This window comes from Lutra lutra, chromosome 13, assembly GCF_902655055.1.
Source record: "Lutra lutra chromosome 13, mLutLut1.2, whole genome shotgun sequence".
Taxonomy (NCBI): Eukaryota; Metazoa; Chordata; class Mammalia; order Carnivora; family Mustelidae; genus Lutra; species Lutra lutra.
In genome coordinates, this window is record NC_062290.1 from 84063295 (window position 1) to 84090467 (window position 27173).

Genomic DNA, 27173 nt, shown 5'->3' on the forward strand with positions numbered 1-27173 from the left:
CCGCACGCAGGGCGCAGGTAGCTGTTCTAAGAGGCACTGGTCTGTGTATAAAGATACTTGGCTTGTTTTGTATCTTTTCCCAGTGGCTGTCCTAGTGCTTGCTGAGGTCATCTGGGAGGTGACAAGTGGCAACCCCCCCCCAACCACACCCTCCACTGCTTTGTGTCTTTCTTGTTCAGTTACCGAAACAGCTGTAAGCCCATCTAAAACTAGGTGCGTGGAAATTGTGCTAGGGTAGTTCCAGTGTGTCAACTTTATGAATTGAAATATAAACCAGTAAAACTGTATTACTATTCCTTTTGTTGGTTTTATTTTAACAGCATATTCATTAAATATTTTGGTACAAAGAGCCTCACTTTGTAGAAACCGGTTTCATCATTACATGCTTCTGCCCCGTTTCCCCTGCTCGCACACGCGGCCCAGGAACCGGACGGGTGTGCGCCGGCACCAGGCATTCCCACTCGCGCGCGCCGAGCAGCTCCGGGGGGGCCCGGCTTTCCAGGGGAGCGGCTAGACCAGCTGCCCCTCTGGGAGGCTGACGCCTGCGCCCTCACAGCGAACACGGATTCTGCGAAATCAAGTGCCATGCTTACGGGGAGAGGTGCTGTGTGTGAATTCGTAGGGTTAGGGAAGTCCTACAGGAGGTAAGGGTGTGGGGAGACCTGGAAAGATGAAAGCATCTCACAAGGCAGAGACAGGAGGTGGAATTCCAGGCCTAAAATGTGAACAGGAGTAGCAGCGGGGGTCCACTTGCGCTCTGCTGAAACTTGCAGGAAGAGAGTCGGCATGGACGACACACCTCGCGGAAGCTCCTTTCTACTCACTGGTGTGTGTGTGTGTGGGGGGGGGGGGGTTTCCTCCTGTGCCCTGCCCCGTAAGGACACACAGGCCGCCAGCTGGCCCTCTTTACCACCTCACCCCTTCTCTGCAGCAGGAAGAAGAGCAATGTCCCCAACCCTGCGGTTCTCCCCCCGTGTGACCTGGCCGCAGATGGAAACGGGCTGAGATGCAGGCCACAAAGAAGGGAAGGCAGTGAGTGAAGGCCCCGCCCAGTCTGCTGTCCACTGCACCGAAGCCCGGTGAGTGCCCTGAGGGGCCTGGGCCATGGCAGGTGCTCGACAGCGGCCCCAGAGCGCCTCTGGGATCCCTTTGCCATTCACAGGCTGGAGAACCTATTTCTGGGATCCACGTTCCTGGCCAGCTGGGGCAGGAATCCAGAAAGGCCAGCTTGCCCTATGCTTTTCTAATCCCAAGGGTCTTAGTGTTGGGGAGTGCAGGGACGCAGCAGCAATCCTCATGTCACAGCTGGGAGAGGAGAGAAAGGAGTCCATGTGCCTATCGGCCTCAGGTGACTCCGATGGGCCCTGCTTCAGGAAGGTCCCCTAATGGTGTTGAGACCCAGACTGAGAACACTGAGTGCTGGAACAGGTGTACAGGGCCTTGTGGGGACAGGGCAGGATGTGTAATGGCAGGGACTGTTTTCTGCATTGCTGACCAAGGGGTTTGCTAGAGAGAGCGCCAATGAGACATTTAGCTGGAACAGTCAGGTAGCACTGTGGTCTGATGGGGGACGCTGGGGCAAGACTGGATAATGAGGTTGAGGCCACGAAGGTCAAGGAAACCACTGGAGAGTCTTAACCCAACTTGGTTTTATAAAAAAAATTGAAGTGTCTTGTCAGTCCTTTAGGAAGAAAAGTTAGAGGAGAGATTTAGATTCTAAAGAGAGGTGATAAAATAGGCCAGACTGGAGATGGTTCCTGGAGAGTCACCGAAACTTGGTGGGGGTGGGTGAGACCCAGGAAGAGTCCCAGAAACGCGGCTGGGAGGAGGCCAGAGCCCACAGATGCTCGGACTTGTGCAGGCAGCTCTACTCTAGTGTTTTGGAACCTCAGTGGTACTGATCATGCTTTGGTGTGGGGCGCCGTCGTGCACTTACGGCTGGTTAGCAGCTCTTCTCCCCCCCCCCCCCCACCCCCGACCCATTGTCACAGCTGTGTGGAAGTCCCCCCTGGTTGTGAAGGCCTGGTCTGCCAGGTGAGGGTAAGCCAGGAGAGTGGCTAAGAGCGTACAGAATGTACGGAGCGAGCAAGGGCTTAGCTGTAGGCCTAGGAGGTGCCATTTGAGGAGGAAGAGGCCACAGAGAGGAAAAAGGAGCTCATCATCTGGTCCTGGGCGGGACCAGAAAAGGCTCATTGGATTTGGTATCGGGGAGGTTGCTGGTGCCCAGGGTGGGAACAGACTCGGAGGTGGGTGGGTGCAGCCGAGGGCCAGCCTGCGTCCAGTTGAGGGGTGAGAGGAGGAAGCAGAGACGGGCAAGTGTAGATTTGTAGGAAGCCTGGCTGAGAAGGGCGGGAGGGAAAGGTGGGTAGTTGGCCGGAAACTATGGGAGAAAGAGCAAAGAACATGGGGCTTTGTGCTGGAAAACTCAGATCTGGTTCCGACCACCTCTACACTTCCTCCTGGATTGTACTCTGTCGGGGCTGCTGGAAAAGTCCATGAAAACACACAATATGGTATGTGTGTTATGATATGAAATACACAAATGAAAACACACTGTGTAGCAGGCCCCAGTGAACCCAAGAGCCTCTGATCTCCAGGGCCTTGGTTGGCAGTAAGTCCCAGGGGAGAGGCGGCATCTTCCTCGGTCTCCCAGGAGAGCAGCCACCCCGTGTGCTCTGCACGGGGAGCGGCAGCCGGCCGGTGGCAGCGTGCTGGCGAATCCAGCTCGGTGGCGTGCGGGGAGAAAAGGTGGGCCCTGAGTGACAAAGTGAAGCAGGGTGCTCAGTGCTTGTCCACCCAGTGGCCGCACTTACCTGGAGGGCAGCCGCAGGCCCTGGCCTGGCTCTGCCTTCTCTGTCCTCCACTCTGCCATCTTTGCTGGTCAAGACTGCATTACTGGGGCAGCTCCCCGGCAGGACCCTCACAAGGGGGAAGGATAGTAGCTGCCATTTAGAAGTTCTGTATTTTTTTAATCTGTGAGCTCTAGTGTCCTAATCTGCCATGTGCGGGTATTGCCGGCCCTGGGGAACAGGTGTGAGCAGTAGGAGTGAGATGTGTGCAAAGCACCCAGTAAATTCTAAGGTTTAGAATTCGGCCCTCGCTTGGCACCCACAGCTCACCACTTGCAGGGTCAGAGTGCCAGGCTGGAAGTTTCAGGTTCAGGAAACTTTCTGCACCGTTAGCAGAGAAGCAGCAGAGAGTTGTAAGGGCCAGGAGGATGGTCTGCGCTCGACCGTCTCATCAGAGTGGCCGCTGCACTGAGCCAGAGCGGGTCCACGGCGGCTTTAAGACAGAAGCTTTTATTTGTATTCATCCAAGTGGAGAGAATGCAACATGTCAGGGCATTACAGACGCACCGCAGCGGCAGGACAGAGGGGGAGTCTACGGCAGAGTCCGACAGTCAGTGCGAGGAGCCACAGTGTGGGCGCTGGGGTGGCAGAGAGTCCCTTTGGATGAAGGCCAGGCGTCTCTGGGCGAGGCACTGGTGACAGTCCACACATGCAGGCTGCTGCTTCAACCACGCCGCAGGTTTAAAGTTCAGAGTCCTACATGTCATCATTGCCCCAGAGGGGAAGGACAATCCGTGGCGGCCGCGTTTGCCAATGTTTTTCAACATAATATACAACATAAAGTTATTGCCAAGAACTTTGCACTGCAAATTATACTATTTACACTTGCGTATTCAGAAAAAACAGTAAATAGGTATTTTAAATTGATATCTAAAAACTACCTTGGCCATCACCAGACTAGAGTGACCGTAAGCTACAGCCAGGAGTCCAATGTCATGTGTGTAACCGTGCAGTGGGAAAAGAGAAGTTTTCTACCCACAGCTACACTCGGCCTTCTCCGTGCCTCCTGCGTTCCCCACCCCGGGCTGAGGCTGAGCAGGGCCCCCCTACTCCTGCGTGAGGGAAGCCCCTTCTCGAACAGGCCTGGGCCTCGGTCTGGAACTGGCCGCTTCCTCCCCAGACCAGGCTACCCTTCCTACTCTGCTTGGAGTGGTAACGAGTCCAACAGGCCCCTCCGCGAATGCTACGCGGCGCGCAGACCAGCGTGTGGGGCTGTGGAGCAAACAGGCTGAGCCGGGCCCATCAGCCTCACTGCTCCGAAGTGCCCTCACCCTAATTAGGACAGAGCCCGTCCTCCCTGTCCTGTCCCGTCCTCTCGAAGGTGTGGCTGGGGCCCCACCGGCCACTCAGGCCAGCAGACCGCGCCTGGCGGGAAAGGCCTGAGCTCAGAGACACTTCGGGCTCTGTATGCAAGGCGAGCCCCGCCGGGGCTGAAGCAGAGGAGACCTGCCCGACAACGGTGGCTCGAGCCTCACTAGAAACTCACCCGAAGCCGGGGGGTGGGGGGCAGAGGACGCCCACCTCAAGTCCGCATTCACTTTGCTTCCGTACGCCCCCGGGAAGGAAGTGCATCTGAGGGCGGGAGACCGCACACTGCCAGCCAGCGCCACCTGCGATTCCTGGGAGGTGCCAGAAAGAAGGCCCCGGACTCGGGGGCCCTGAGGTTGCCTGTCATCAGTCTCCCCAGCTGGGTTTCTGGACACAGGCTGTCTAGAGAGCTTCGTCTCCGAGAACGGGAGCAAGAAATGACTGGCCCCGCCGCTGAGAAACCACTGCAGCCAGTGAGCTCTGAGTGCTCCCTCGACGAAGGAGGGGTGCAGTGTGAACCCCGCCTGACTGCCCAGGGCTGGTCTGAGCGTGAGACCCTGTCCTGGTCAGGGAAAGGGACGCATCTAATGGCGGCACTTCTGACACGACAGGGGAGAGAAGAGGTATTTGGGGAATCGGCTTGCCCGGCGAAATTCCAGTTACAGCTCGTGTGGGTGTCCTCAGGACCCCAGGGCTCAGTGCCACAGACGCTGTACTCCGCGAGGCCAACCCAGTGACACGTATCACAGAAGGAGCCCGCCTGGAGCAACGTGTCTCGCCCCTGACACACCAAACTCCCGAGCCGGAGGTGGGGAGCAGTGCTCAGCCCAGAGAAGACGGAGGAAAAGGCTGGACGCTGAAGAAGTCACGTGTGGAGAACGGACCTCTTTAAGGGTCTTCTGAGTGATCTAAAACTCCTATCTGTCCCACCCCAAATTTCCATGAGCAACAACAAAAATCTGACTTTACAGAACAGCGGAAATATTTAGGTTAGAGTCCAAAAGAAGAAGAAGAGCCTTCTGACCATCTGTGGCCCTAAGCAGGAAAATGGCATCAAGCCTGCCCAGGAGAGGGCAAGCGCCTGGGCCAGGCTCCAGCTCCAGAGGGGACTGTGGTGCCTGACTGACACGAGCCTCCCTCTGAGGCCTGAGCTGCCTGAGGAAAGGCCAACACCTGGCATCACAGCCAGGCCCACTTTTGTCCTTTCCCTTCCATGAGCCCAGAAGTGCTTCTGGAAAAAGCATTTTCTGCTCCTCAGAAAAGTTACCCACCTACTATCAGAACACGATCGCCCCCGCCCCCAAGCCCCCAAAAGAGATGAGACCAGGGTCCAAAGTCTAAAAGGCAACAACCTCCACGAAAGGGAGCCTGACAAACCCCAAGCCGGCCTCCCAACAGGCCTTGGAAGCACAGCTTTGACCATAACTTCCTTCCAAAACCTTCCCCTGGTTCCCAGCACTGACAAGACAAAGCTTCACTCCAGACAGCATGCAGTGTTCTAGGTTTCCAGCGGTTTCCTAGCACCACCTGCCCAGGGTAGCACCCAACCCCTCACCTCCAGTCTGGGGCTCCAGAGGACCAGGGTGCGGGCAGACCACGTGCAAAGCACCTGCAGCTGCGGGGGAGCCTCACCTACTGCCACAGGCCTGCTGGGGGCCCGGGGAGGGCATGTGTGCAGGCACTCAGATCGGGCCCTGCCACGGCAGCTCCTGTCACTGCGCGGGAAGCACGCAGCCCCCTCCTCCCCGAAGGAGAATGAGGGCGGCTTCCAGCCCCCGGACTTAGCACCTCTCCGATGCTCCACTACAGCAGCTCCCTTCCCCTGCCCAGAAACTTCGGGGGGGGGAGGCGATCTGGAAAGCAGAAAGCACTATATACATTTATAGTTGTTTTCATTGCCCCAACTACATCGAGCACCTTGGGGCAGGCACCATGAGTGACTCACCTCACTGTCCCCCATACCCAGTGGAAGGCCTGGCCTCAGGCAGGCTGTGATACACCCAGCAGGGCTGGCTTTAGCCTGTGACACACACACACCTCCTGCCTCAAGAGTGTGTAGGCTTCTTGAGAGTCCCGACCGTCCTGTGGGCTGGCTGCATGCAGACGGAAGTGAGTCCTGCCTGGAAGCCCTCCTGCCCTGAACTCAATTCTGGAGAGGGAGGGAGCTCACTTTTACCCTCACACCAAGGCCCCAGGCCAAACTCTAACTCTGGCTTAAGACCGAATGTTCAATTTGTCTTGCCCTGGTCAATGGTCTTTAGGACAGCAAGAGCCTGGATGTGGAGGATTTTATCAAGCCCTGCCCAAAGTGGGGGGACTCCCTGCCCCCTAAAGCCAATGGCCAGAAAGACCAACTCTCTTGTCCTCTCATTCCAACTTACCAACTCTAACCAAGTTCTTGCCCAAAAAGCCCAGACGAAATACAGATACCATTTGTAACCACAGATCTGGTCTTCCACGACGAGAGTGCTGGATCTAAAATGCATCTGTGATGAGTTTACCATCTTGCACACAACCTCTCCCTGGCTCCCGAGCGCCCGGAGAATGAGGTCCCATGCTCTTCGGCCCGGCACTCAGGGCCCTTCCCAGGCTGGGCCCCATGTGCCCGCCTGACGGCGCGGTTCCTGGTGTTCCACACACACACCCTCTCCTCTCCAGAGCAGCTTCCTTCCTACGGCTCTCCTGATTCACCCTTAGCCCTTCTCTCCTCGGGGCCCCGGTCACCTTGGACTTCCCTGAGCACCATTCTGCTCTGTATTTAGCTCTCACCTGTCAATGCAGCCCCCCGCCCCCGCCACCGACACACTCACTCAAAACCTGTGATCCTTACGGGCCAGGACTGCACCTTCCTCCTCAGCGCTCACACAGGACAGACGCTCTCAGGAAGCCCTGGTGGGAACGTGGATGGGCCAGGCAGCGGAAGGAAGGACGTTTCCAATCATGTTATTCAATAAGCCAAGGGGTGAGCAGTCTCTACAGTCTAAGACAGGTTGGCAAAACACGGCCCACTACCTGTTGAGCGTTGGTTTGTTTAAGTACAGTTGGTGGGGTCGCAGCTGCGCTGTGTTCAGCACCGTCTCTGGCTGCGCCTGTGCCCCCACAGCCTGGCTGATTAGCCGTGAGTCTTGAGTCGTCCGTGGAGCCCGAAAGACTGTCTGTCCCTTTCCAGAGTCCGCCAACGACAGGACTAAGGCAGTGCTCCCACAGCCTTCCTCATTAGGGTGCACACAGGTGACACTAAGGTGGCCTGCTGGGACAGAAAGCAAGGCCGCTTGTAGTTAAGAGACACTGGGCCCTGGGGTTCTGGCCACCCCAAAGGCTGCAGGGATCCGTGTCTCAGAGCACCTGTAACCTTTCATAGCTCTGCCCTGAAGGTTCAAAACTGTAGCTGCCTCTTTAACCTTAATCCCCAGCAGAGCTACAGAAGTAACAGGTGCAGAGAGCCACCCTGACGCCGCGGCCCTGCGTGCCACTGTCCGGGATGAGCCCCAGGTGGCAGGCCTGAGCAGACACCAAAGTCATCGTGCTGTTCTTCCCCTCGTTAAAGTCCTCTGTAAAGCCAGTCAGCGACTTCCCACCAGCTACAGACCGTGTTCCAGAGATGCTAAATCCAGACTCAGCGTCCAAGAATCCAAGCTCCAGACCTTGCCCAGGTAAAGAAACCAAAACATTGCTTTAAAAAACACACACAAAACAGAAGGCCTCTGCACGAATGAACACCCAGTACTTGGGACTCCCTTTGACTGGCGAACCCAGCAGGGCAGACGTGTGGGAACGCTTGGGGAAAGGGTAAGATGCTGACTGGCCGGGCTGCAACCCTGTCTACTGCCAGAGAGCACAGGAGGCCTCACCCCTCACGCCAGCGAGGACTGGGCCCCACCGAACTCCCCCTCCCCAGCCCAAAGGAGAGGGCTTTTGCCACACTGCCACCCCTCTCCTGTCAACTCCCTGCCCTGCCAGCACCTTCCTCCCTCCCCCACCTTCCCCATCTTGGCCCCAGTACCACTGTCCTCTCGGTGACCTACTGAAGAGAGGCCCAGGAGAAGTGCTTGGGCAGTGCCCCCCCCCACACTACCCTTAGGACACTGTGGTTCCCTGGCCCCCTCCTGGGTGCCACCACATCCATCCTCCCACTCAGTTGGGGCGAAGAGCCCGGCCTGTGAAGAGACCCCATTGTTGCATCTGTGGCGGCCTCTGCCTCCCACCTCCGGTCCTTCCCCATCCAACTGTCCAAATCAACCCTCCAGAATACTCTGACCATTTTAGAAGAGGATGATCACTGAAGGGCACAGTACCCAGGGCCTTCCCTCAACTGACTCCAAATTACACGTCCCATCGGTCACCACCCTTCTGACCATCGGTCACCACCCTTCTGACCGTCCCAGTTCCCGGGAGGGAGTAACTTCACGCTGCTCCAGGCCACGCCCTTTCCGCGCGCACCACGTGCCGCCACCCCCCCCCCCCGCCAGCCCCCCGCTGCCACACCAGCCCTTTCTTCAAAGCTCTCCTCACGACCCTCCTGGCAGCCTCCCACCCAGCTCGGGTGGCCGTCTCGGGGGGAAGACTTTGGCACTCCAGTCAGAGCCGCTCAGGTCCTCAGCCCTCACAGGCCTGGCTCCTGCACTGAGCGGAAGGCCCGCCAGAGTTTTTGCCAACCACAGAAGACGGCGCTGACCTGTCAGACGCCCGGGCAACGCCTCTCTCTTCCCGTGTACTCCTCTCGGGCAACAGGCTCACCTACTCTGCTGTCTAAGCCGGAAACCCTCCCGTTCTCTCCAGCTGTTCCTTCTGCCCCACCGCAGAGCCTGGTAAGCAGCAGCAGGTGACAGTGAAGATTTCTCAACGACTCCATGTGTCCAAGAGGGGAGAAGTGCTCTCAACAGTGTCCCCATATGCATCAGATATCAGCATCCTTCCAAACCTGATATCCCATGGAAGGAATTCCTCTGCACTATGCCAACAGCTTGCTTAAACGTTCCTGGTACCATGGGCCCCATTTCTCACCATACCTAATCTCCCAGGGCAGCCCTGTCATCATGGGAAGCACATGTTAGCCCAAAATGCCCAACCGGCTTTCTATAACCATCCTTACCCTTCTAGAGCCACATACAAGTAAAGAGAACCCTTTGAAATAGCTAAGGGATAAGTCCTCCCCTTCCTCAACCTCAGTGAATCTCTTTTTGAGGGGCTTTCAGCTTTCCAGAGTTCCCCAGGTGCCACCTTCCAGAGGTTTCTCACATCCAGGATGCCCACAATATTTTCCTTATGTAGCCTCTAGGGACATGAGGGGTGTTAGAAAGCTGAGCAACTTCTGAGACCGTCTCCATAATGGATGGGTCCGACAAGATCCCAGCATCTGAGCACTCAGGTACGTGTCACTGTGAGGGTGACCCCTTTGGTCAGGAGCACACACTGAAGGCCTGGGCAGGGACAGATGACAGCCAAAATGCCGGTGAAGCTGAATACACAAAGTACAACCCTAACTGCACCCTGCGCCCCCTCACCGGCCCCTGGGGGTCTCCAACAGCCATCGCTGACTTGCACATGGTGGCAGAGTCCGGTTACGGAGCAAAAAAGATGGTGCGGAAACAGATGGAGCTGAGGCTAACCTGTCCGTCCCCCGGCCCGGGGCGAGTTCACGAACAGTTCTCCAAAGGAACCAGACCAGAAAGCCTGAAGTCGGGATCCTTTTCTCCCCACATGGCAGGGGGTAAGGGAAGGAGAGGGAGCGTAGGTTTCTGCTTATTTTGTTTCCAACCACAAGGGATCTACTCCAGGAGCTGGAAGGGAGGCCCGGGGAATGCATCACAGCGCCGAGGGGAACCGGCAGCCCGGCGGTTTGGAAAACGGGGCGGGCAGCAGTGCCCCGCAGGGTCACAAACCACCAGTACTGCACACGGTGAGTGCTATCAGGCCGGGGGGCCGAGCTGAGCCGGTGGCAGGGCTGTGTAATTTGGGGCAGGTCATTGTGGCTGAGCCTCCATTTCCTCATCTGCAAAAGGAGATCATTTCTGGGTCCCACAGTTGGGGTGTAATTTAAATCTCATCTCTAAGAAAGGGCTTCTGTTTACTCCCAAAACAGTGGAAGACATGTTATTTCTTCTGTGTGGTTAAAAACTCACTTATTAGGAGCCACAGTGTTTGGCCACAAACAAGCTGGGGGGCTTGGCGAGGCTGTGGGCTTCTGCGTCCTGGCCCGCACCGTGGAAACGAAGCACACGCCGCGGCGGCGCCGGAGCGGCCCCTGGGAGAGAACTAAGGGAGCGTTGGGACAGGTGCTCACCCCGCTCACACACAAGTCACTATTCTGGAACTCGGGCAAGCGGGGTTTAAAACCGTTCCTTCTTCCTGCCCCCCTCCAGCATCCTGGCAGATGGCACGGAGAAACGGCCTACTGCCAAGGACCGTGCCCTGTGGTGAGGGAGAACTGTTCTGCCCCGGAGAGGATTCGGTCTCCATCCCCAGGCAGAGACCCAAGTGGCCATCATCAGCAAAGGAGCCAGCAGCCAGGTGTGTAGCAATGGGAGAAGGGACAAGGGCGGCAGCGTGGCTCACAAGACCTCCAAGCCACCCCAGTGGGGATCACCAATCACGGCCCAACTGGGGTTGGGGCAGGGGGCCTGCCTGCTACCTTCAGGCTGGCAGCCCGTCCTGAAGCCTCGACTGGGAAAGTCCTGCTGATCAGGACAGGCCACTGCCCCCTGCCACTCCCCCAGGACCCCTCAAACCTGGGGTCCTCTTCCTTTTACCCCATAACTCAAAACCTCACCAGGCTCAAGTCTTCAAAGCACTCCCATTACCAGTAAACAAACCATTAGCTAAATGCAAGCAAAGACCTCAAGTGCTCATTGATATTCAAACAGAAAAAACAAGCTTGAAGTACAACAGCTTCCTTTGTTTAAAATGCAGCCACACCTTAGTCTTCTAGCCTATCTTTCCAGTTTATTAAACAACCTTATCCAATTGGTCTAACAGAAAATAGCCCTAAAAGCCCAGGATATCTGGTCCAGAACAACCTCAAGTCAGAGAGCCTGGCTTCAGCACAGGAGCCTTTGAGCTCAAGGCCCTGTGCCCCGAAGGCCCCGATCGACCCGGCCCACTGCCTGCACACCTCCTTCCGGCCACACAGTGCTCCCCTCACCCTGGTCCAGACGGCACCCACTGCGCACGTGGCGTGACGGAACGAGGCTTTAGCATCACACACAGTGGGGTTTCATTCCTAACTCTAGTGCTTAACTCCGAGCCTCGGTCTCTTCTGTTGTAAAACAAGAATCCTACCTCCAAGAAGCTTGTTGGAGAAGAATGTCTGAGTGCCTGGCCCACACAAGAGAGCAATTTGAGCATTTCTTCCTTTTCTTTCTTCTGTTCCTTCAATCTGCCGCTGCCCACAGCCCAAAATAACTTAAACGGAAGGCTGTTATTGCCTTCACTCCCTGAAAACATTTAGCTGACAGGTAAGGCAGAGACCATTCTTCCCAACCTTCCGCAGGATCACGGTAGGTGAAACCAGACCAAGACTGAGAGACCGGCCCTGAGGCCGTGCGAAGAGAATGACCGCTCCGCAGCCAGGCTACCGTTTCCTCCTGTGGACCAGAAGCAGCCAAGGAGGTACCGCCGACACCTCCGGCTGGGACGCGCTAGCCAGCCTCCCTCCAGCTGCCTGGGCAGACGATACCCCAGCAAAGGCAGCGCCGTCTGCAGAAAAGGCAAAGTTCTGCCAAGTAAAGACCAAGACCCTCCTTAGAAGGACCAAGTTAAACTGACTGGTCAAGGCGGGGGGCGGGGGGGGGTGGCAGGGGAGAGGAGGAAAGAAAAAAGGAAAGAAAGGCCTCCCTCAGTCTTGGCTCATTGAGGCAGTGGCTCCTCCAAACAGCCACAGCTGGGGCGCGCGGTGGCTTCTGCCAGGACATTGGTTATAGGAGTATCTCTTGATACTTAAGTCAAGAAAAGCCTTCCGCTTTGGGGCTGCAGTGAGAGAGCAGGTCTTTGGAGTTTCCCCTGGAGCTGGGGGCTGCTGAGTCCCCTCCTCTTTCACTTACCATTGCAAACAATAAATGCCTTTGGTACAATTAAAAGGAAAAAAAACAAAAACAAAAAACCCTCTTGACTATCAGGCAAGCCTGTCTTATTTGCCTTTAAAGGTAATGCTCAGTCCCTGTCTACACAGTTTTTATAAACTTAGAGCGTCACAGAATTCAACCTAAAAAAAAGAGAGCGAGAACTCCGTCTGTAATCCCCACCGAGCGTTCAGTACCACCTGCTCACAGACAGGGACGCACGCTCCTGCCCACCCTTCCTCAGGGCAACCAAAGCCTGTACAGAAGGAGACCAGAAGCTGTATAACCGACGGCGCCCGTCTGACCATCTACCCATCTTCCTTTTCCAAAAAGAGAAGGAGATGGATGGACAGGCAGACGTGATTTTTCTAAGATTCACACCCCCGGGAGGCCTCACGTGGTGACGAGTGCCAATTTGTTCCAAAGCGCTGAAGCGGACTGGGAGAGAGACGCTGCAGGAATGCTGTGCAGAGAAGCATCGGCCTTCTAGACTGACTTCTAGAGAAGTCCGTGGCCTTCTAGGCATGCCACCCAGGCTCCTCTTTCTGTGGTTTATAGCAACTTGCTTTCTACCTGCCAAACACTGGCGAGCTCTGGATGTTGGCTTCCCATGCTAGCTGCAATCACACACCTCTTTTTCTTATTAATGCACTGGGAAGAAAGCTGGAATCAGCCAGTGATGTTCTAAGCTCAGCCCTTTTGAAGTTCTAAGCACACTTACATCCCTAAGCAGGTATTTCCAACTCCCTGGCAGGAGACGGGCCAGTGATTTCACCACCAACACAGAAACGCGAGCATTTTCAGTCAGCACGGATCTGCAGCGACCTCCCCACACTACCTCTCCCGCTAAGTGTTTGCTTTATGCTTCCTGTTTAGTCCCCAGATGCCAGGGGTCCTCTCTCAAAGTGTGGAAGCACCCCAAACCTATAAATACCAAGGAACCAATGCAGCTCCCCCTGAGCAGGCCATGCACTGGCTTCTGCCCTACCTGCCAGCACAGTCTTGGTGCCTCCCTCACATACCTTCTGTCCCTTCAGCCAACCGTGATAGGAACTGTCAACATTTCCTGAGTACTTACTGTGCACCAGGTACTATTCCAAGCACCTTATGTGAATTAACTCATCTAATCCCCATGCCTCATGGGAATTTGCTGGAGGGAGAGAAATGCTTTGGCCCAGATTCCCACATGGTTTCTACTCCCTATTTCTAGCTATGCTGTAAAGCTTACATAACCTAATTTGCAGTACGGAGCTATTTTTTAAAAATCTCCAAAGATCACTGCGTCAAGTATCAATGGAAGCTGTTAGCTCCTACCTAAAATGATAACGTGGGAAAGGAGATCTATTCTTATAGCTAACTCAGCTTCGGTTCTGGACTTAAAACCGCCTCTCTGGAAGATGGGATGAGGAAGGGAAGAGCAGCTTCTTATGTAAGAAGTACTAGCGTGCGCTCTGTAAGCTCCTGCTAGAGACATTCGTGCTGCACCGCATCCCAGCAGCAGGCAGTAACTTAACTCTGGCCGCTACTCGTTCGCTACCTGTCTCCCTTCCAGGCCTCCTAGTAACACTGAGAAACCTCTGGTCACTGCATGGCATCAGATCCTTATAGTTTGCAAGTACAAATACAGCAGGACGTTTCTTGCTCTGAGGACTTCAGAGAGACCCTGCCCCTCTAACCCTGCTCCCTCTAACCCCACCGCCCCAGGACACACAGGCCAGTGCTGAGTGGGAGGTACCGGAGGACCACATTCACAGAGCAGCTTTAACGGCTCCTAATGTCCCTAGTTCCTCGGGCTCTAGATTGCTAGAAATCTAACTGCTGGGGGGAATGGGTGGGGGCGGATCTGCAAATCTTAGTTCATTCCCCTAACTCACTACTAAAGATTTGCCTCCACTGCAGTTATTAAAGAAATCTAACAAACAGGTAAGTTATAATGAATGATGATTATAAGGGTAAAATTCCCCTCACTTGTCATCGAAAAAATGGTGTCAGTGTTTAAAGCAACCACTTTGGTCTCTGCTATACTATAAAACTGCTTTAAAGGACTGGAATATTTGTTCTTCATTTCATTCCATTCACTTACTTGGAGAGAGGGCCATGAACATAAACCAGAGTTGGTTTCAGGCTCTCAAAACTGCCAGGGAAATATTTAAAATGAGTGAATTTCCAAATGATGGCCAGGCCAGTTCAGTGATATCTGAGGGCCTACATTATTAAATAATTTATAAACTACTAGCCAAGTTAATTATCTTTTGACACTGCTAATGCATCATTTGTCTCCCACCCTAGGAAGTTTATAATCGGCCCAATTCCACCAACAAGGAGACTCTCGAACTTGAAATGTTTTCACTGGGCAGAGACACTGTTTCGCTAGTACCCAGAGAAGGACCTGGCACATAATGGGCACCCCGGCTGCTCGATAAGGACTGGAATGTATGTAGTACTAGTTAGCTAGACCTCATACAACCTTCTACAGATGCCAAAACCACATTCGACATAGTACAGGTTTTGTACGGGGAAAAAATGTTCCAGCAACCTTCAAAGTTAGTAATAACAAGAAAACTGCTACTTAGAGACATATAAAACATGAAATTCATTTTAATCTCTATATATCAAATATGGCCTCAGCAAAGAACATCTAACACATATAAAATGTATTTATGGGACACACTAAATGAAGCAAACCCTTACTAAAATATTTGGCCTAACCCTCCCATCTTTTAAATGAACTTCATGATGGCTGAGTCAGGTGGGAAATCAATCGTCTAGCTGCCTAACCTGGAAAAGACAGATAGACGAACTGCCTTCCGTCTATTTGGTCTCTGCAGACTGGGTATTTACCATTCTGAGTCTTGCCAAAGTTGGTTCTACAAATAGCTTAACTCAGTCAATTACATATTCTTCCATAGTTACCTTAATATTTTGGTTTTTTTTGTTTGTTTTCTATTGCTTTTTCTTTTTATGGCTTCTTGCTGCTGTTGTATTAGGGCATACAACACAGATCAGAGATTTTCATTTCTCAGAAAAATTTCTCTCCTTGAGAAATTGGCACTTTGATCCTCCGTTTGTGTAACAGCTACGCGTAAATGGGTCCTACGGGCAATGTTACCAACCTCACGGCTTATAAAATTCCAGCACTTTGGCCAAAAGAGTGCCCTGACGTTAAAGTCTTCTCAGGTGAACTCTTCCCACCACCGAATTCTTTTATTTAAACAGGTCCATGTGTGTAATTCACATACATGTAATATCGTAAGTTTCTACACACATATACACATTTAACTCGTAAAAGTGAAATGTCTCTCTTGAATAAAAAGTAATTACAAGGGTATTAAAACAAACGCTGAAAATAACTATTTTACATTTAGATCATAAAAATTTTAAAGGTAATATGATGACATAAGACCTAAGAGATCAAATACATCCTGTATGATTGTCATATATGCACGTTGTGTTCATTGACTTTTAGTTATTTTTCTCTTTAATCAGAAAATAAAAGAGCTTACCTTTGTTTACTGAGACCACAGCTTACAGTCACTAGATCTCAGCCTATTTTATACAAGTGATATGGCTACGAAGGTCCGAGGAGAACGAGAATAAAGTGAGATAAACGTGCTGAAAACTGCTTAAAAGTATTAACCTGAAATACACAGAGGGTCCAACACCAGTTTTAAAAATACATTAACGAGGTATTCCCAGCTCTTCAATTAATAACGGTGACTGACTGATTCATGATTTTCAAACATTCACCCGAATTTTAAAAAAAGAAGGAAAGGCTAATAGCAGAAAAATCTATCAGTGGTTTGTTCCCAGGTTAACGGTTTCAGAGAGACTACAAACGACTCGGGACCCCTTGCTGCACGCACCATGCACTGCATCTAGTCAGCATGAGGTATGTTGGGAATCTACTGGACCAATTACCTTGCACAAGAGAGGAGGTGGTCCTGCAGCCGGAAGAGACCGGGGCTGCAGGCCACGTCCCTGGCTGGGCGCCAGCCCCCATGCAAAGAATATGGCTTCAAGGAGGACCCCTATCTCTGAGAAATTATAATAGCGCTAACTGACGCAGTCAGGAATGCAACTACCCAATTTATGTGCTACAAAAGTCTAAAAACTGTCGGGAGATAGCACAGCTCACACACGGAGTCGAAGTTCTACATTGGTCTGTAAACTCCCTGACAAGAGACTACTCTAGGAGGGGTTAAGTACAGATATTGCTAGGTTCCCAAAGGAAAAGTTTTAAAACAGACACCGTGGCTTTGAATAAAGTATTGCTCTTCTTTAAAATGCTCAGTCATTGCTTTCCAAAAGAAGGTGTCAGAGTGGTGTATCTGAAAGCTGGAAAGCCTCAGGGGGTCACAATGCTCTTAAGACCAAGACAGAAATTGCCATTTCAAGCCAGACAACCTGATGGTTCTAGAAGTCAGAGAAGAAATCTTGAGGGCCCAAGTGAATAATAAGTGGTGCGACGCTCAGAGGCTGGCAATAGGGGCTGTCAATGAAAAAACCGCCTACAGTGGAGAAAAGAGCAGAGAAGCAACACTTGGTGTTAATGTCACAGAATTTGGTGAAGCCAAGAGCTTCATTTATATTTCTCTGCTCTTTCAGCTGTAAGTGGAATTTTCATTACAAAATGGAGGGGTGGGGAGGGCAGAAGGGGGGGGGAGGGGGACACTTAATTCATTACAAAATTTCAACAGTTGAACTTGCATGGTTACCACTTCTAACAAAGGACTGACAGCTCAATTATTTTAAGTAAAGCAGAGAAATGTAAAAGTTTGCAGCAACTGGGCAGGTTTACAACATGGTTAGTAACTTCCAACAAACAACAAAATTAAAAAAAAAAAAAAAAGACTTGGTAGAAACCATTTGAAATGACTGCCATCATGTTGGAAAACAGCACAGCTCCCTTTGCACCATCATAGAGGGGTTAAATTATGAAGCTGAGTCAGCTACTTCAAAAGAATTTTCTAAAGAGAAATCTCCAGAGAGATTCCAACTTGGAATGCAAATTTGACAATCAATTTCAAATAACAATCCGGCTGCGGCTGCCAATTAATAGTATTCCAAACACAGAGAGGACTACTGTAAATATTGAATTAATAAAAACTGGACACTACCAGCCATGCTTTTTCTTCTCAGTGATGGCTCTGTTTCATCCATAGGTCAGCAAAATGAATCAATGAAACATGAAAATCCCAGCTGCAATGGGCCCTCAGGTTTATGTCTAGCCACTAATGCACAGGATGAGAATGGTAAGTTCACAGCTATTTCTAGCAAGTGATGAGGTTTTATTAAAGTATCACCCACCACTAATAAAGACTAAAGGTCAAGGAGCAGAAGTAACAAGCCACCGTGTAATAAATCCACATCTGAGAAGTGACACTAACGTTTGTTTTAAATTGCCCATCTCATTCTCATTTAGTGGTCCCAAAGAAATCTGGTACATAAATTTGCTGTATTTTACGAAGCCCATTCTCACTGATGGCCACTACTGGGCTCTGAGAAACAGAATTTAAGAGGGAAGAGGGAAGCTAATTCATACTAAGAACAGACATTTTTAAGACACAGCAACTTAGAAATCTCGACACGGCACCACACTGGTGCTTTCATGGGGGTGAGTACCTTAATGAAACCATTACCTTCTAGTAACATCATCGGCTCTCCAAACAAGGCGAGAATGCAGGGGAAGGCTCAGGTCTGCACCCTTTATAGGACAGCACAATGTTACTGACTGATCATTTTTCACCAGCTTAATCAGATAAATTTTAAGAAAAACTTAAAAATAAATGCTGACCCATGGCTGAAACCTGTCACTTTTCACAGCAGCACTCAACAAGAACTGGGACGATCGAAGAGCAAGTTTTATGGGGACCCTGTTGCTGCTTTAGATTCTGATGTAATTGAAGAGGAAAAGAGACCTTTCAATGAATCCCAGAAAAATCGCTAATCTTCTATCTGCATGAAAAAAGCCAGGGAAGTGAACACAGTATCTTACAGAGTGAAGAAGGCCACAAGAACAAGAGAGGGTGATTGATCGATTAATTTATTCTCTTTTAAAACTTGGAAATTAGGAAACTAAAATAATCACATTCCTCCTTCCCCATCTCTGGGTAGTGCCATCATTTTAAGAAGCAATGCTTGGATAACAGAATATACCTTTATCACGGGGATGCCCTTGTCCAGCAGTACAAAGGGCTTACAAAGTGAGTAGACCGGCTCAGACTAACAAATTGCCTTTGCTTTGTTTTAGCAGTTTCCTTACAAATGAATGGGTTTCTAGGGCTAAGTTATTATTAGTTTTCAATTCCTTGTAATTTGATACCAAAACATATCAAAAATAATAAGCTAAAACAATATTCAAACCCATATTTTATTGGCTTTAATTACACACTTCAGTATTTACAAAGTTAAAGTTTAAATGAAAAGTCTCTATTGTATTAAAAAAAATAACTACAGCCCGAATTCAAGTGCCCTGGGGCAAATACATATCAATCAGAGCTAAGAATCAGTGACTGCATCAGGAACCAGGCAGCACTCTGTGTTACAACAAAGCAGTTTATTTGTGATCAATGTTTGAGACTCTATACATCCTTCACAAATTTAATTTTACATAATCTGATACTCCTCTTAAAACTTAAACTTTGAACTGCTAGACTTATTTCCCTAGAACAGAAGGGCTGGTATAAGTTATTTTCCGGAAATGAGGTACCGTTTCACAGAACTAGTTTCTTTTTTGTTTGTTTTCAAGTTTTAGAGAACTAAATTTGCATTTGTTAAAATCAAAAAGTAGGAAAGATGTTCTTTACAAATAATTTTGATCAAGTATGTGTTCAAAGAAAGCAGGATAAAAAGGCTTTTTCTCTAACATTCTGTATTGTACTGGGTTTGTTGTTCAATAGGAATTAGCTTCTGTCATTTGCTAAAAGAATGAGTAGTGGGGAACAGGATATGTTGGGAATTTCATAACGGGCAACAGAACCATTCTCTTGGGTAAACCTACAGAGAGAAGAAACGGAGAGGACTCCAAATAAGTTTAATAATCCAATAAAAATTTCAGGAAAAAAAAATCTTACAGTAATGATCATTAACCTTTTCCAGATTAGTCAGTCAACATGAACCATTTTGGAGGAGACCCACAAACCTCTCCTGTTTTGAAATTGCTAATATTTTGATCATTAGTATTTTCCACTCGAAATTAAGATGGCTATGTCGCAGGAAGAATGATATTCAGAAAGCAATTTCATTTGTGTGAGCGGCCATGATTTCTCAACACCAAAAGCAGTGCTCGTGATAAATATTCTAACGGGACTCCAGAAATCCGTAATCGTTCTCAATTTGGCACATCACACACTGTAGGAGAAACAGGGATGACTGTCGAGACTCAAAGCACAGCTTTCTGTGCAGGCCTCAGCTCCCCGGAAACACAGCTCCAACTGGAGTCGCGACCGGGTGTTTTATCTTCTTAAGGGGTGCCGCGGGTATTGGCATGGCAAATCTGGAAAGATTAACTACGTTCTTAATTTTGTAATAAGCGAGTTCTTGTGGCCTCACAAACTTCTGCATACTCAAGCACGATTTGAAATCTGCTCCTGTGTCTAGTCTAGTCTTTAGCCTACGGAGAAATCACAAAGCAGCAACAGCAGGTACTCAAGAGCACCAGATGATCAGAGGGAAATTACCCCACATGCAACAGCTTTACAAAGGCCAAAAGACATATTTACCTTACAGCCAAAATAAAGCATTGTTTTAGTAGGTTGGCATCACAGTAACATTTAAAAACCAAATCTTTTATGTGAAAAATGGGGGCATCAAATTTCACCAGCTTTGGAAGTCAGTTATATGGCACATGGAAGGGAGGAGCCTTCTGAAGTGGGGGCTCAGAGGCCGCAGGGTGAAAGTACAATGTTAGAGGAAAGGGAGGAACAAGAGAGAAAAATTAAAAAGACCGAGGAAAGACATGAATGCAGCTTAAAGCCCAGACATACCCATGTTTTAAAGAGAAAAATTCAGCCCTAGTAAACTGTACTAAAGAACATGAGATTTACGATGTCTGGAGGAAAGACACGGAATTAACAACCGGCCCTAGCAGGCAGATGCACTGGCGCGCACACAAGACACACCACAATGGGACCAGTGAGCCAAAATGGATTCGGATCAACTGCCCAGACCTAATTCACAGGAGGGAGGAGGTGGTCAGGGTACCCAGAAGTCGGCTGCATGGTAAAAGCAAATGGCCAAAACAAAAGGAGCTAGAGAATTTGAATTTAGAGGAAATTCCGGGTAAAAACATTTTCTCAAATGAGTTCTCAATTTCTAGTCACCCCACATCTGGGGACCTGGGGACTTTGGGGACCAAACCTGAGCATTCCAGAGGAGACATTCAGGTGAAGGATGAAACCCCAGACTTGGCATTTTGCCATAGAGAAGACTCACCCCAATTGTTTGACCCTTGCCGCTTCCCCACATTTTCCCAGACTATCCTAATGGGGAAGGTGGTCAAACTGTTCATTTTCTCTTTATTTTTTACAGTTATGAAATCAAATGAAGCTTCCACTTAGCAGTGATTTAAGGACCCAACATTTTCATCTGAACAAAAAGGGAAAAGCTGACGCACGAAGAGAGGAAGCATTATGAAGGGCCCTGAGGCTTGTGTCAGGGACTGACACTACAAGGAGCGGGACGTTCAAGGTCCTTCCCCAAAGTGCACGTGCACGCCCAGCCCAGGGTCGCACCGATAGGCACTCCACATGCACAAGCACACACTCACACTCGTGCGCACACACACTCTCTTCTTCTCTCAATGGCAAACATCCTGCAGATGGCTGACCTGGAACATGTAGCGCCTGAGTTAGAGAAAATGTCTAAAAGGGCATATCACTGACTCCAAACCTACTGCCTCCATTGCCACATAAACCTCATTCAAAAGTTATCCAAAGGGCCACTGAGGTTCATTTCTGCATATGCTTTTATTTTTTATTTTTGGAGGGAGAGGAGACACTCCTATGATTTTGTAACATGTACCACAGACTCTGGGTGGGAAGGACTCCAGTGACACCGCCGGTGACACGCCGTCACCATGCTAGGGCCCATTTATACCACCTCTAAGGCAAAATTTATGGAAAAGGACGATGGCTACAAATTTGAAGTGAATATTTCCTAACCCTAACTCAAGTCACCCAGACGGTTTCAAGCCAGAAACTTCAATGCAGCCATGTAACCGGCGAGCAGTCAAGCTGGAAACCGGGTATGGCCCTTCAGTAGCCTTTGAATGGAGTATCAGTTGGCTGTAAGAAGAACTACTTAAAATATTTAATTTCAATATGGTCAGAAACAGGCAATTAGAACAAGCAGTCCTTCAATCAGGCAAAGCAGAGAGAAGAGCAACTCCAACCAAACCAAGAACCACAAGGTTGTGGCGTTTTCAAAGGGAATTTAAGTTGGGTCACTAGAATGAACAGGTCTGAGATCCTCCGATTCATTTAAAGAAACCCTGGACACAAACTGTGCTTTAGATTGCTGTGACAGCATTGCTAAGAGGAGAAATAAGAAAGACGGTGTACATACCATAGGCAGGGGCAGCTGTGCTGTAACCATACGGTGCTCCATAGCCTAGTGCAAAGAAGAAGAAAGCCGATCAGTTCAGAGCAAAGAGCAACCAATCGGTACTCGCCCCATTCACAAGTACTGCCTGGCCCAGCACCTTGGGCCCTGAGGACTTCTTCCAGATGTTGGATGAATGAGAACTATTCCCAGAATGGCCAAACCCTCCATTCCTGCTTAGCATGGAAGCTTTTCACCATGACTTAGAAGGTTCTCCTGACCTACCAGAATATCCTGTCTTTCTCCATGCACTTATGACACTGTGCTGTAATTATCGACTCCTTGTCTGTGTCCCTACTCGAGTGACAGACACCAAGTCTTAGACATTTTTTTTTTACCATGTCAACTTAGCAGAAAGTCTGGCACATAGTAACCACTCACTAAATATAATCTGTTGAACAAATCTGTCTCCTCTCCCTGAACTTAGAATCACTCAAGTTAACCAATTTCTTTAAAGCTGGAAAGCAGAACTTCCCAGGTCTCTTCAGAAAACAGTGACAGGACAGGCTGAGGCCTCAAGTGCTGCTGAACGGGAATGTGGATCGGGTTGTGGGCTTGGGGACAAGGTCCATGTCTCCTGGTATCTGACTTCCTGATCCCAGCTCAGTCTCTCAATAAAGTTGGCCAAACTGACATTAACCTCTGGTGCCTATGAAAAAGGCTCATATTGTCCATCTGAAGAACAGTGAAGCTTTTGGGCCAATCTGTTCTGGAACTGGTTTCTTATATGTCCTTAAACATGTAATTTCTGAGTTGCCTTTTCATGCCTATAAAATGAAAACTCTTCCAAGCTACTTTATCTAGTGTTGTAGGGATTAGAAATACTGTGCTAATAGAAGCCATAATGTTTAATCTTTCAATAAAACAACTTTAAAAATATAAATACTAAATTGCTTGGGTAAGCCTTTAGGGAAAACTGGGTTCTAAAACAGAACAAAATCTACATGCGCCCTTCACACTGTACCTAAAACAAATCAAGCCTTTTTAACATTACAAGCCCTTTTTCTATAATCCTTTCTGCTGCTTGCAAGGATTTTTTTCTTCTTCTCTAGCTGCCCAACTGCAACACTGACTGTAGATCAGGACCAAGTATCACTTCCTCTGTGAAGTCTCCTGGGTTTGCTGTTTGCTCCTTTGAGCCCCTCCCCCCGCAACGCTACAGCTTCCATCACAGCGCACAGTGTTGATGCAAATGTTTGTTCCTAACCCATATGACTTTCCAAGCATTCAGCAGCGCACATGCTAGTCACCTTCAAATGCCCGGGCCCAAATCTCTTGCTTGAAGCAAAACACTCAAATGTATGCTGAATAAGTAAACTGCTTTCAGGGACTAACGGAAACATTTCCTGAGAGATGAAAATTTTCACTTTTTAGTCTACACTTAAGTCACATAAAACTGGGGATAATATAATGTAGCCTTAGTCTTTGGTCTTAATTGGAGTCTTTTGTGCTCCCTATATCCTAGATTTCAAGAGGATACGATGCAGCTAGAAGAAGCAGGAAATGTGCAGTAGGAACTGAGGCCAAGAGAGAAATTAATACTTTAGAAAGTTTGCATATCACATCTATTCCAGGAAAAGGTAGCCAGCTGGATGACTAAGGTTACAGTTTTAAGGATTTTACCAAAACCTCCTTAAAGAGAGAGAAAACTACAACCGCTAAGCCGGCCACTGTCAGGCTGTTTGAACCCCGACTTCACTACCCCTCGGCAAGGTGACTTTGTGCCTGTCATGTCACCACTCTGTAACCGAGTCGGCAGGGGATGTAATTAAATAATGTATGTAAAAATACTTACTACAGTCCCTGCTGCACAGAATACACTCCGCAAATGGCATATAACCTATCCATAATCTAATTGACCTAATCTGAATCTTCTCTGGGCTATAAAAGAACTTCATTTTTAAAAGCTTCACAAGATAGGCCTTTCACAGAGGTCAATGCGATGACATAAGAGAAAAGCTACTATAGACAAGCCTCCGCGCGTGCGCGCGCACACACAGACACAGCCTTTCCCATGACTGCCCCTAGATGATGGGTGGGAGGTAAGCGTCCATGACCAGGCGACTGCCGGTGCTCTCAGACAGAGGAAGCCCCCGCTGAACATGTAATCAAAGGTAAGAAAGTTCATCTCAATAACTTGCCTATTATTAATACAAGCTGCTTTCTTGAAATAATGATCGAACAAGGCAAGAGAATATTCAATATCAGTAGAAACAGTGAGATGCACAGAACAGTGTCTTAATTTGGGACCTATAAACAGAATCAAACCACAATGAACCTTTTTCTCTCCCATCTCCCTCCCACCTTCTCATCCTTCAGCATTCTCCATCTCCTTAAACGGCACAGTCACTGACCCAGTTCCTCTTGCTGAAAACGCTGGGAGAAATCCTTGAAACCTCCCTCCTTTTCATTCTCCACATGAAATCCATTAATTGTGCTTCTGTCTGTCTTTAATGTGGTTGCTTCTTGCCGCCCATCTGCTTCCCTGCACACCTGGGGATACCTGCACGGTCTCTGGCCGGAGCCATGAGTTTATTAGAACCTTCTAACTTGTCTTCTCACATCTACTTCTGTACCTACAATCCATTCTTCACACTACTGACGATGATCTTTACAGGAAAGTCTGATGTTGTCATCTCTCCCCTTAGAACCCTTCACGACTTTCCACTACACTTAGCATTCTAAGGCCAAAACCCACACCTTGGCCTCTAGGACTGGGTTGAGTGTCTAGCTTCAGCTCGAATCACTCCCTGTCCCTGTCATTCTCTCCTCACCAGCCCCCACCCAAAACACACAGTGCTCTCCACACTAGAAGACATTTGGCCTTCCTCTAATCCTTCTCATCCGTAAGTTCCCTGGCCCAGCAATGTGCTTCCTCTGTGTACAACACTTGTCCAGCCTAGTCTTCTCCAGGTTAATGCCTCCTCATTCTCTAAAGCTCAGGTCAGGTGACACTTCTTTGGGGGAGGCCTTCAGGCCCCAAAGCCTAGACCCAGTTTCTCTGTTAAATTCTCTCACAGAACATACCCATAAAGGACATATAATTGTGACATATAATTGTGACTATATGATCAGCCTGTCTCACCTTTAGATCATAAGCTGCACAACAGTAAAATCCCAAAGCAGGCACATGTACTTCAATGAGCAAATATATTCATTATATGACATATCTTTGAGGGATCAACTCCTACAAGCCTAATTCCAAAACCATATAACCCACAGAACTTCCCAAATAGCCTATTCTAACTCTTTCTTAAAGAAAGAGAGGGAGGGAGGGAGTAAGAAGAAAACACATACACAATCTAAGTGAACTTCTTAGCAATGTTACCAAAAAAAATAATGATGGGATAAGATCCAATCCTTCAGAGAATTTCGTCCCGATCCACAATTATAAGCAGTCTACTTGCTAAGTGAAAAGTTCCATACGTTCAATATGGCAGACGACCTGACTTTAATGAGACAGTTCTACCTACTGCTGAAATGACGTAAGTATTAGAACAGAAGGCAGAAGGAGGGCATCTTTTCCCATCTCCCTCAAGCCATGTGGTGAAATGGAAAGAATATAAGCTCTAGAACTGCAAACACCTACATTCAAATCTCTGCTCTGCTGTTTGCTATGTCTCAGACTGAGCTAGTTGCCTTCTCTCATTAGACCTTAGTTCCCTCACCTAGAAAATGGAAATAACTTCTACTTGAGGAAACACTGTGAAGATTAAAAAACAATTAAGTGAAATCATATATGCCAAAGTATCTGTTGTAGAGTAAGCTCTGGATAAATAAGTTTCCCTTTTTCTTTTTTTACACTTCTGTAGACCTTCGCTGGATCCAACACACCGAGTTAAAGAAACGCTGTTCATGCTAGGCTACACCCCAATGAGGGAGTCTCTCTGCAGCAGTCTTCCTCTCCTGTCACACCCACCCACCCTCTATGTCCCGCTGAATGCACCCCGCTTGCACATGTGCACTCCTCAATCTGCGGAGTATTAGCTTCCTCATTGTCAAAATACGTCCCCTCAACCAAGTGTAATATTCCTCCTCTGTCACCTCCCTCCAGGATGCCTCCAGTCACTGAGCAGATTCCAGGAGAAAACCTGGACTCTGTGATATTCTGTAGATTCTCTTCTTCTGAACGTCCATGCACACACATCTTACACCTATGTTATGTTTCCAGGGATCGTGTATAACCCTGGAGAAGAAAAGACATGCTGTTCTTCAAAGTCTGGCCCTGACGAGGAGGCAGACCTCTTACAGGCTATACTCTACCTGGAGCTATGTAGCCAGGAGCAGCTGTAGCCCCAACAAAAGCTCCCCTTGTTAGTGTTCCTCTTCCTCTGCCCCGAACAGCTTGGACTGCTGCAGACACAGCTGTATTCACAACACCCTTTGCCTGTTAAAAATAAGATTTTCATTACTGAGAGAAATAAGAACTAACATCCCACCATCCCCCTAATGCACAACCTCTATGAGAAACTTGAGCCTGTAGATGAGTCAGTGAGTCATCTAGGACCTTGAACCTTTAATTTATCATCTGTAAAATAAAAATAACACCTACTTTACAGAGCTGTTCTGAAGAATATTTGGACACATAAAAGTATGCAAATAACTTCTTCTTTCACTTGAGGGTTACTCAGAAAGAGTTCATTTCCTACACACAAATTTCAGTAGTCAAATTACATCTGTTGTATTTCAGGCCTAACTAAAGTAATCACAGACACTTGATACCCAGGTTTGAAATCCACTGAATTCTCCTTCCAGAGACAAAAACTACACAACCAACCACCAAGAATTATCTGTGAACCTGAGTGGAGTTTAAAAAAAAAAAACAAAAAACAGAACGATGAAGGAAGACCAAAAATGAAAACTCCAGGAAAGTCATGTGATTTGTGTCTACATCTCCTGCAGTATGTGTATGCGTGTATGTGTATATACATGCACCAATCATGAAATAAATACTGCCTCTAAAGTGCCCTCTTGCTCTAAAATGCCATGGGACTCTGGTAAAATCATAAATCTCTATGTCTATCAGAGTCTACCACTAATTATACAATGAGGATAATGATAGCCACTTTGTTTTACTTCAGAGGAGAAAAGGCCGTTGAGAAAACCGCAAACTCTGAAGAGCAGACTAGATAAGGACAAACAGAATAGAGGGCTGCTAAAACATCCCTTTCCAAAACTGAAATTTTAAGAAAATCAAGAACACCTAGTTTTCAATGAAATGTTTTATTTTTTTAATATAAAGACACAACAGGGGCATGTGGGTGGCTCAGTCATTAAGCGTCTGCCTTTGGCTCAAGTCATGATCCCAGGGTCTTGGGATCGAGCCCCGTAGGTGGGCTCCCTGCTCTGCGGGAAGCCT

The 27173-nt window shown here is 48.9% G+C and overlaps 2 protein-coding genes across 4 annotated transcripts in view; one reads left to right on the forward strand and one right to left on the reverse strand.

The window, feature by feature from the left end:
• The first annotated feature begins 77 nt into the window (after window positions 1-77).
• LOC125083290 (uncharacterized) lies at window positions 78-12233 on the forward strand. Its single transcript, XM_047699531.1, has 2 exons — window positions 78-1428; window positions 3115-12233. Exons 1-2 carry the CDS (start codon window positions 1358-1360, stop codon window positions 4079-4081), a joined length of 1038 nt encoding a protein of 345 aa, XP_047555487.1. The 5' UTR covers window positions 78-1357; the 3' UTR covers window positions 4082-12233.
• The window catches only part of STRBP (spermatid perinuclear RNA binding protein), a 147254-nt gene continuing 123358 nt past the window's right edge, over window positions 3278-27173 (reverse strand). For 2 of the 3 annotated variants that reach the window (XM_047699520.1, XM_047699519.1), the window contains exons 16-18: window positions 26078-26201; window positions 21779-21823; window positions 18756-19210 (exon numbers count right to left, since the gene is read on the reverse strand). In XM_047699520.1, the coding sequence (XP_047555476.1) occupies window positions 19134-19210; window positions 21779-21823; window positions 26078-26201 (246 nt within the window). In that variant the 3' untranslated portion in view covers window positions 18756-19133. Of the gene's footprint in view, window positions 15852-18755; window positions 19211-21778; window positions 21824-26077; window positions 26202-27173 lie in introns of those variants that run through there. The other variant, XM_047699522.1, reaches the window with a different exon arrangement.

What these genes read in the sequence shown, in the direction of transcription:
- LOC125083290 (XM_047699531.1), top strand. Translation starts at nt 1,358, where the DNA reads ATGGGCCCTGCTTCAGGAAGGTCCCCTAATGGTGTTGAGACCCAGACT. An exon ending in AACACTGAGTGCTGGAACAG is followed by an intron (nt 1,429 to 3,114) that starts GTGTACAGGGCC and finishes TGGCACCCACAG; the next exon opens with CTCACCACTTGCAGGGTCAG.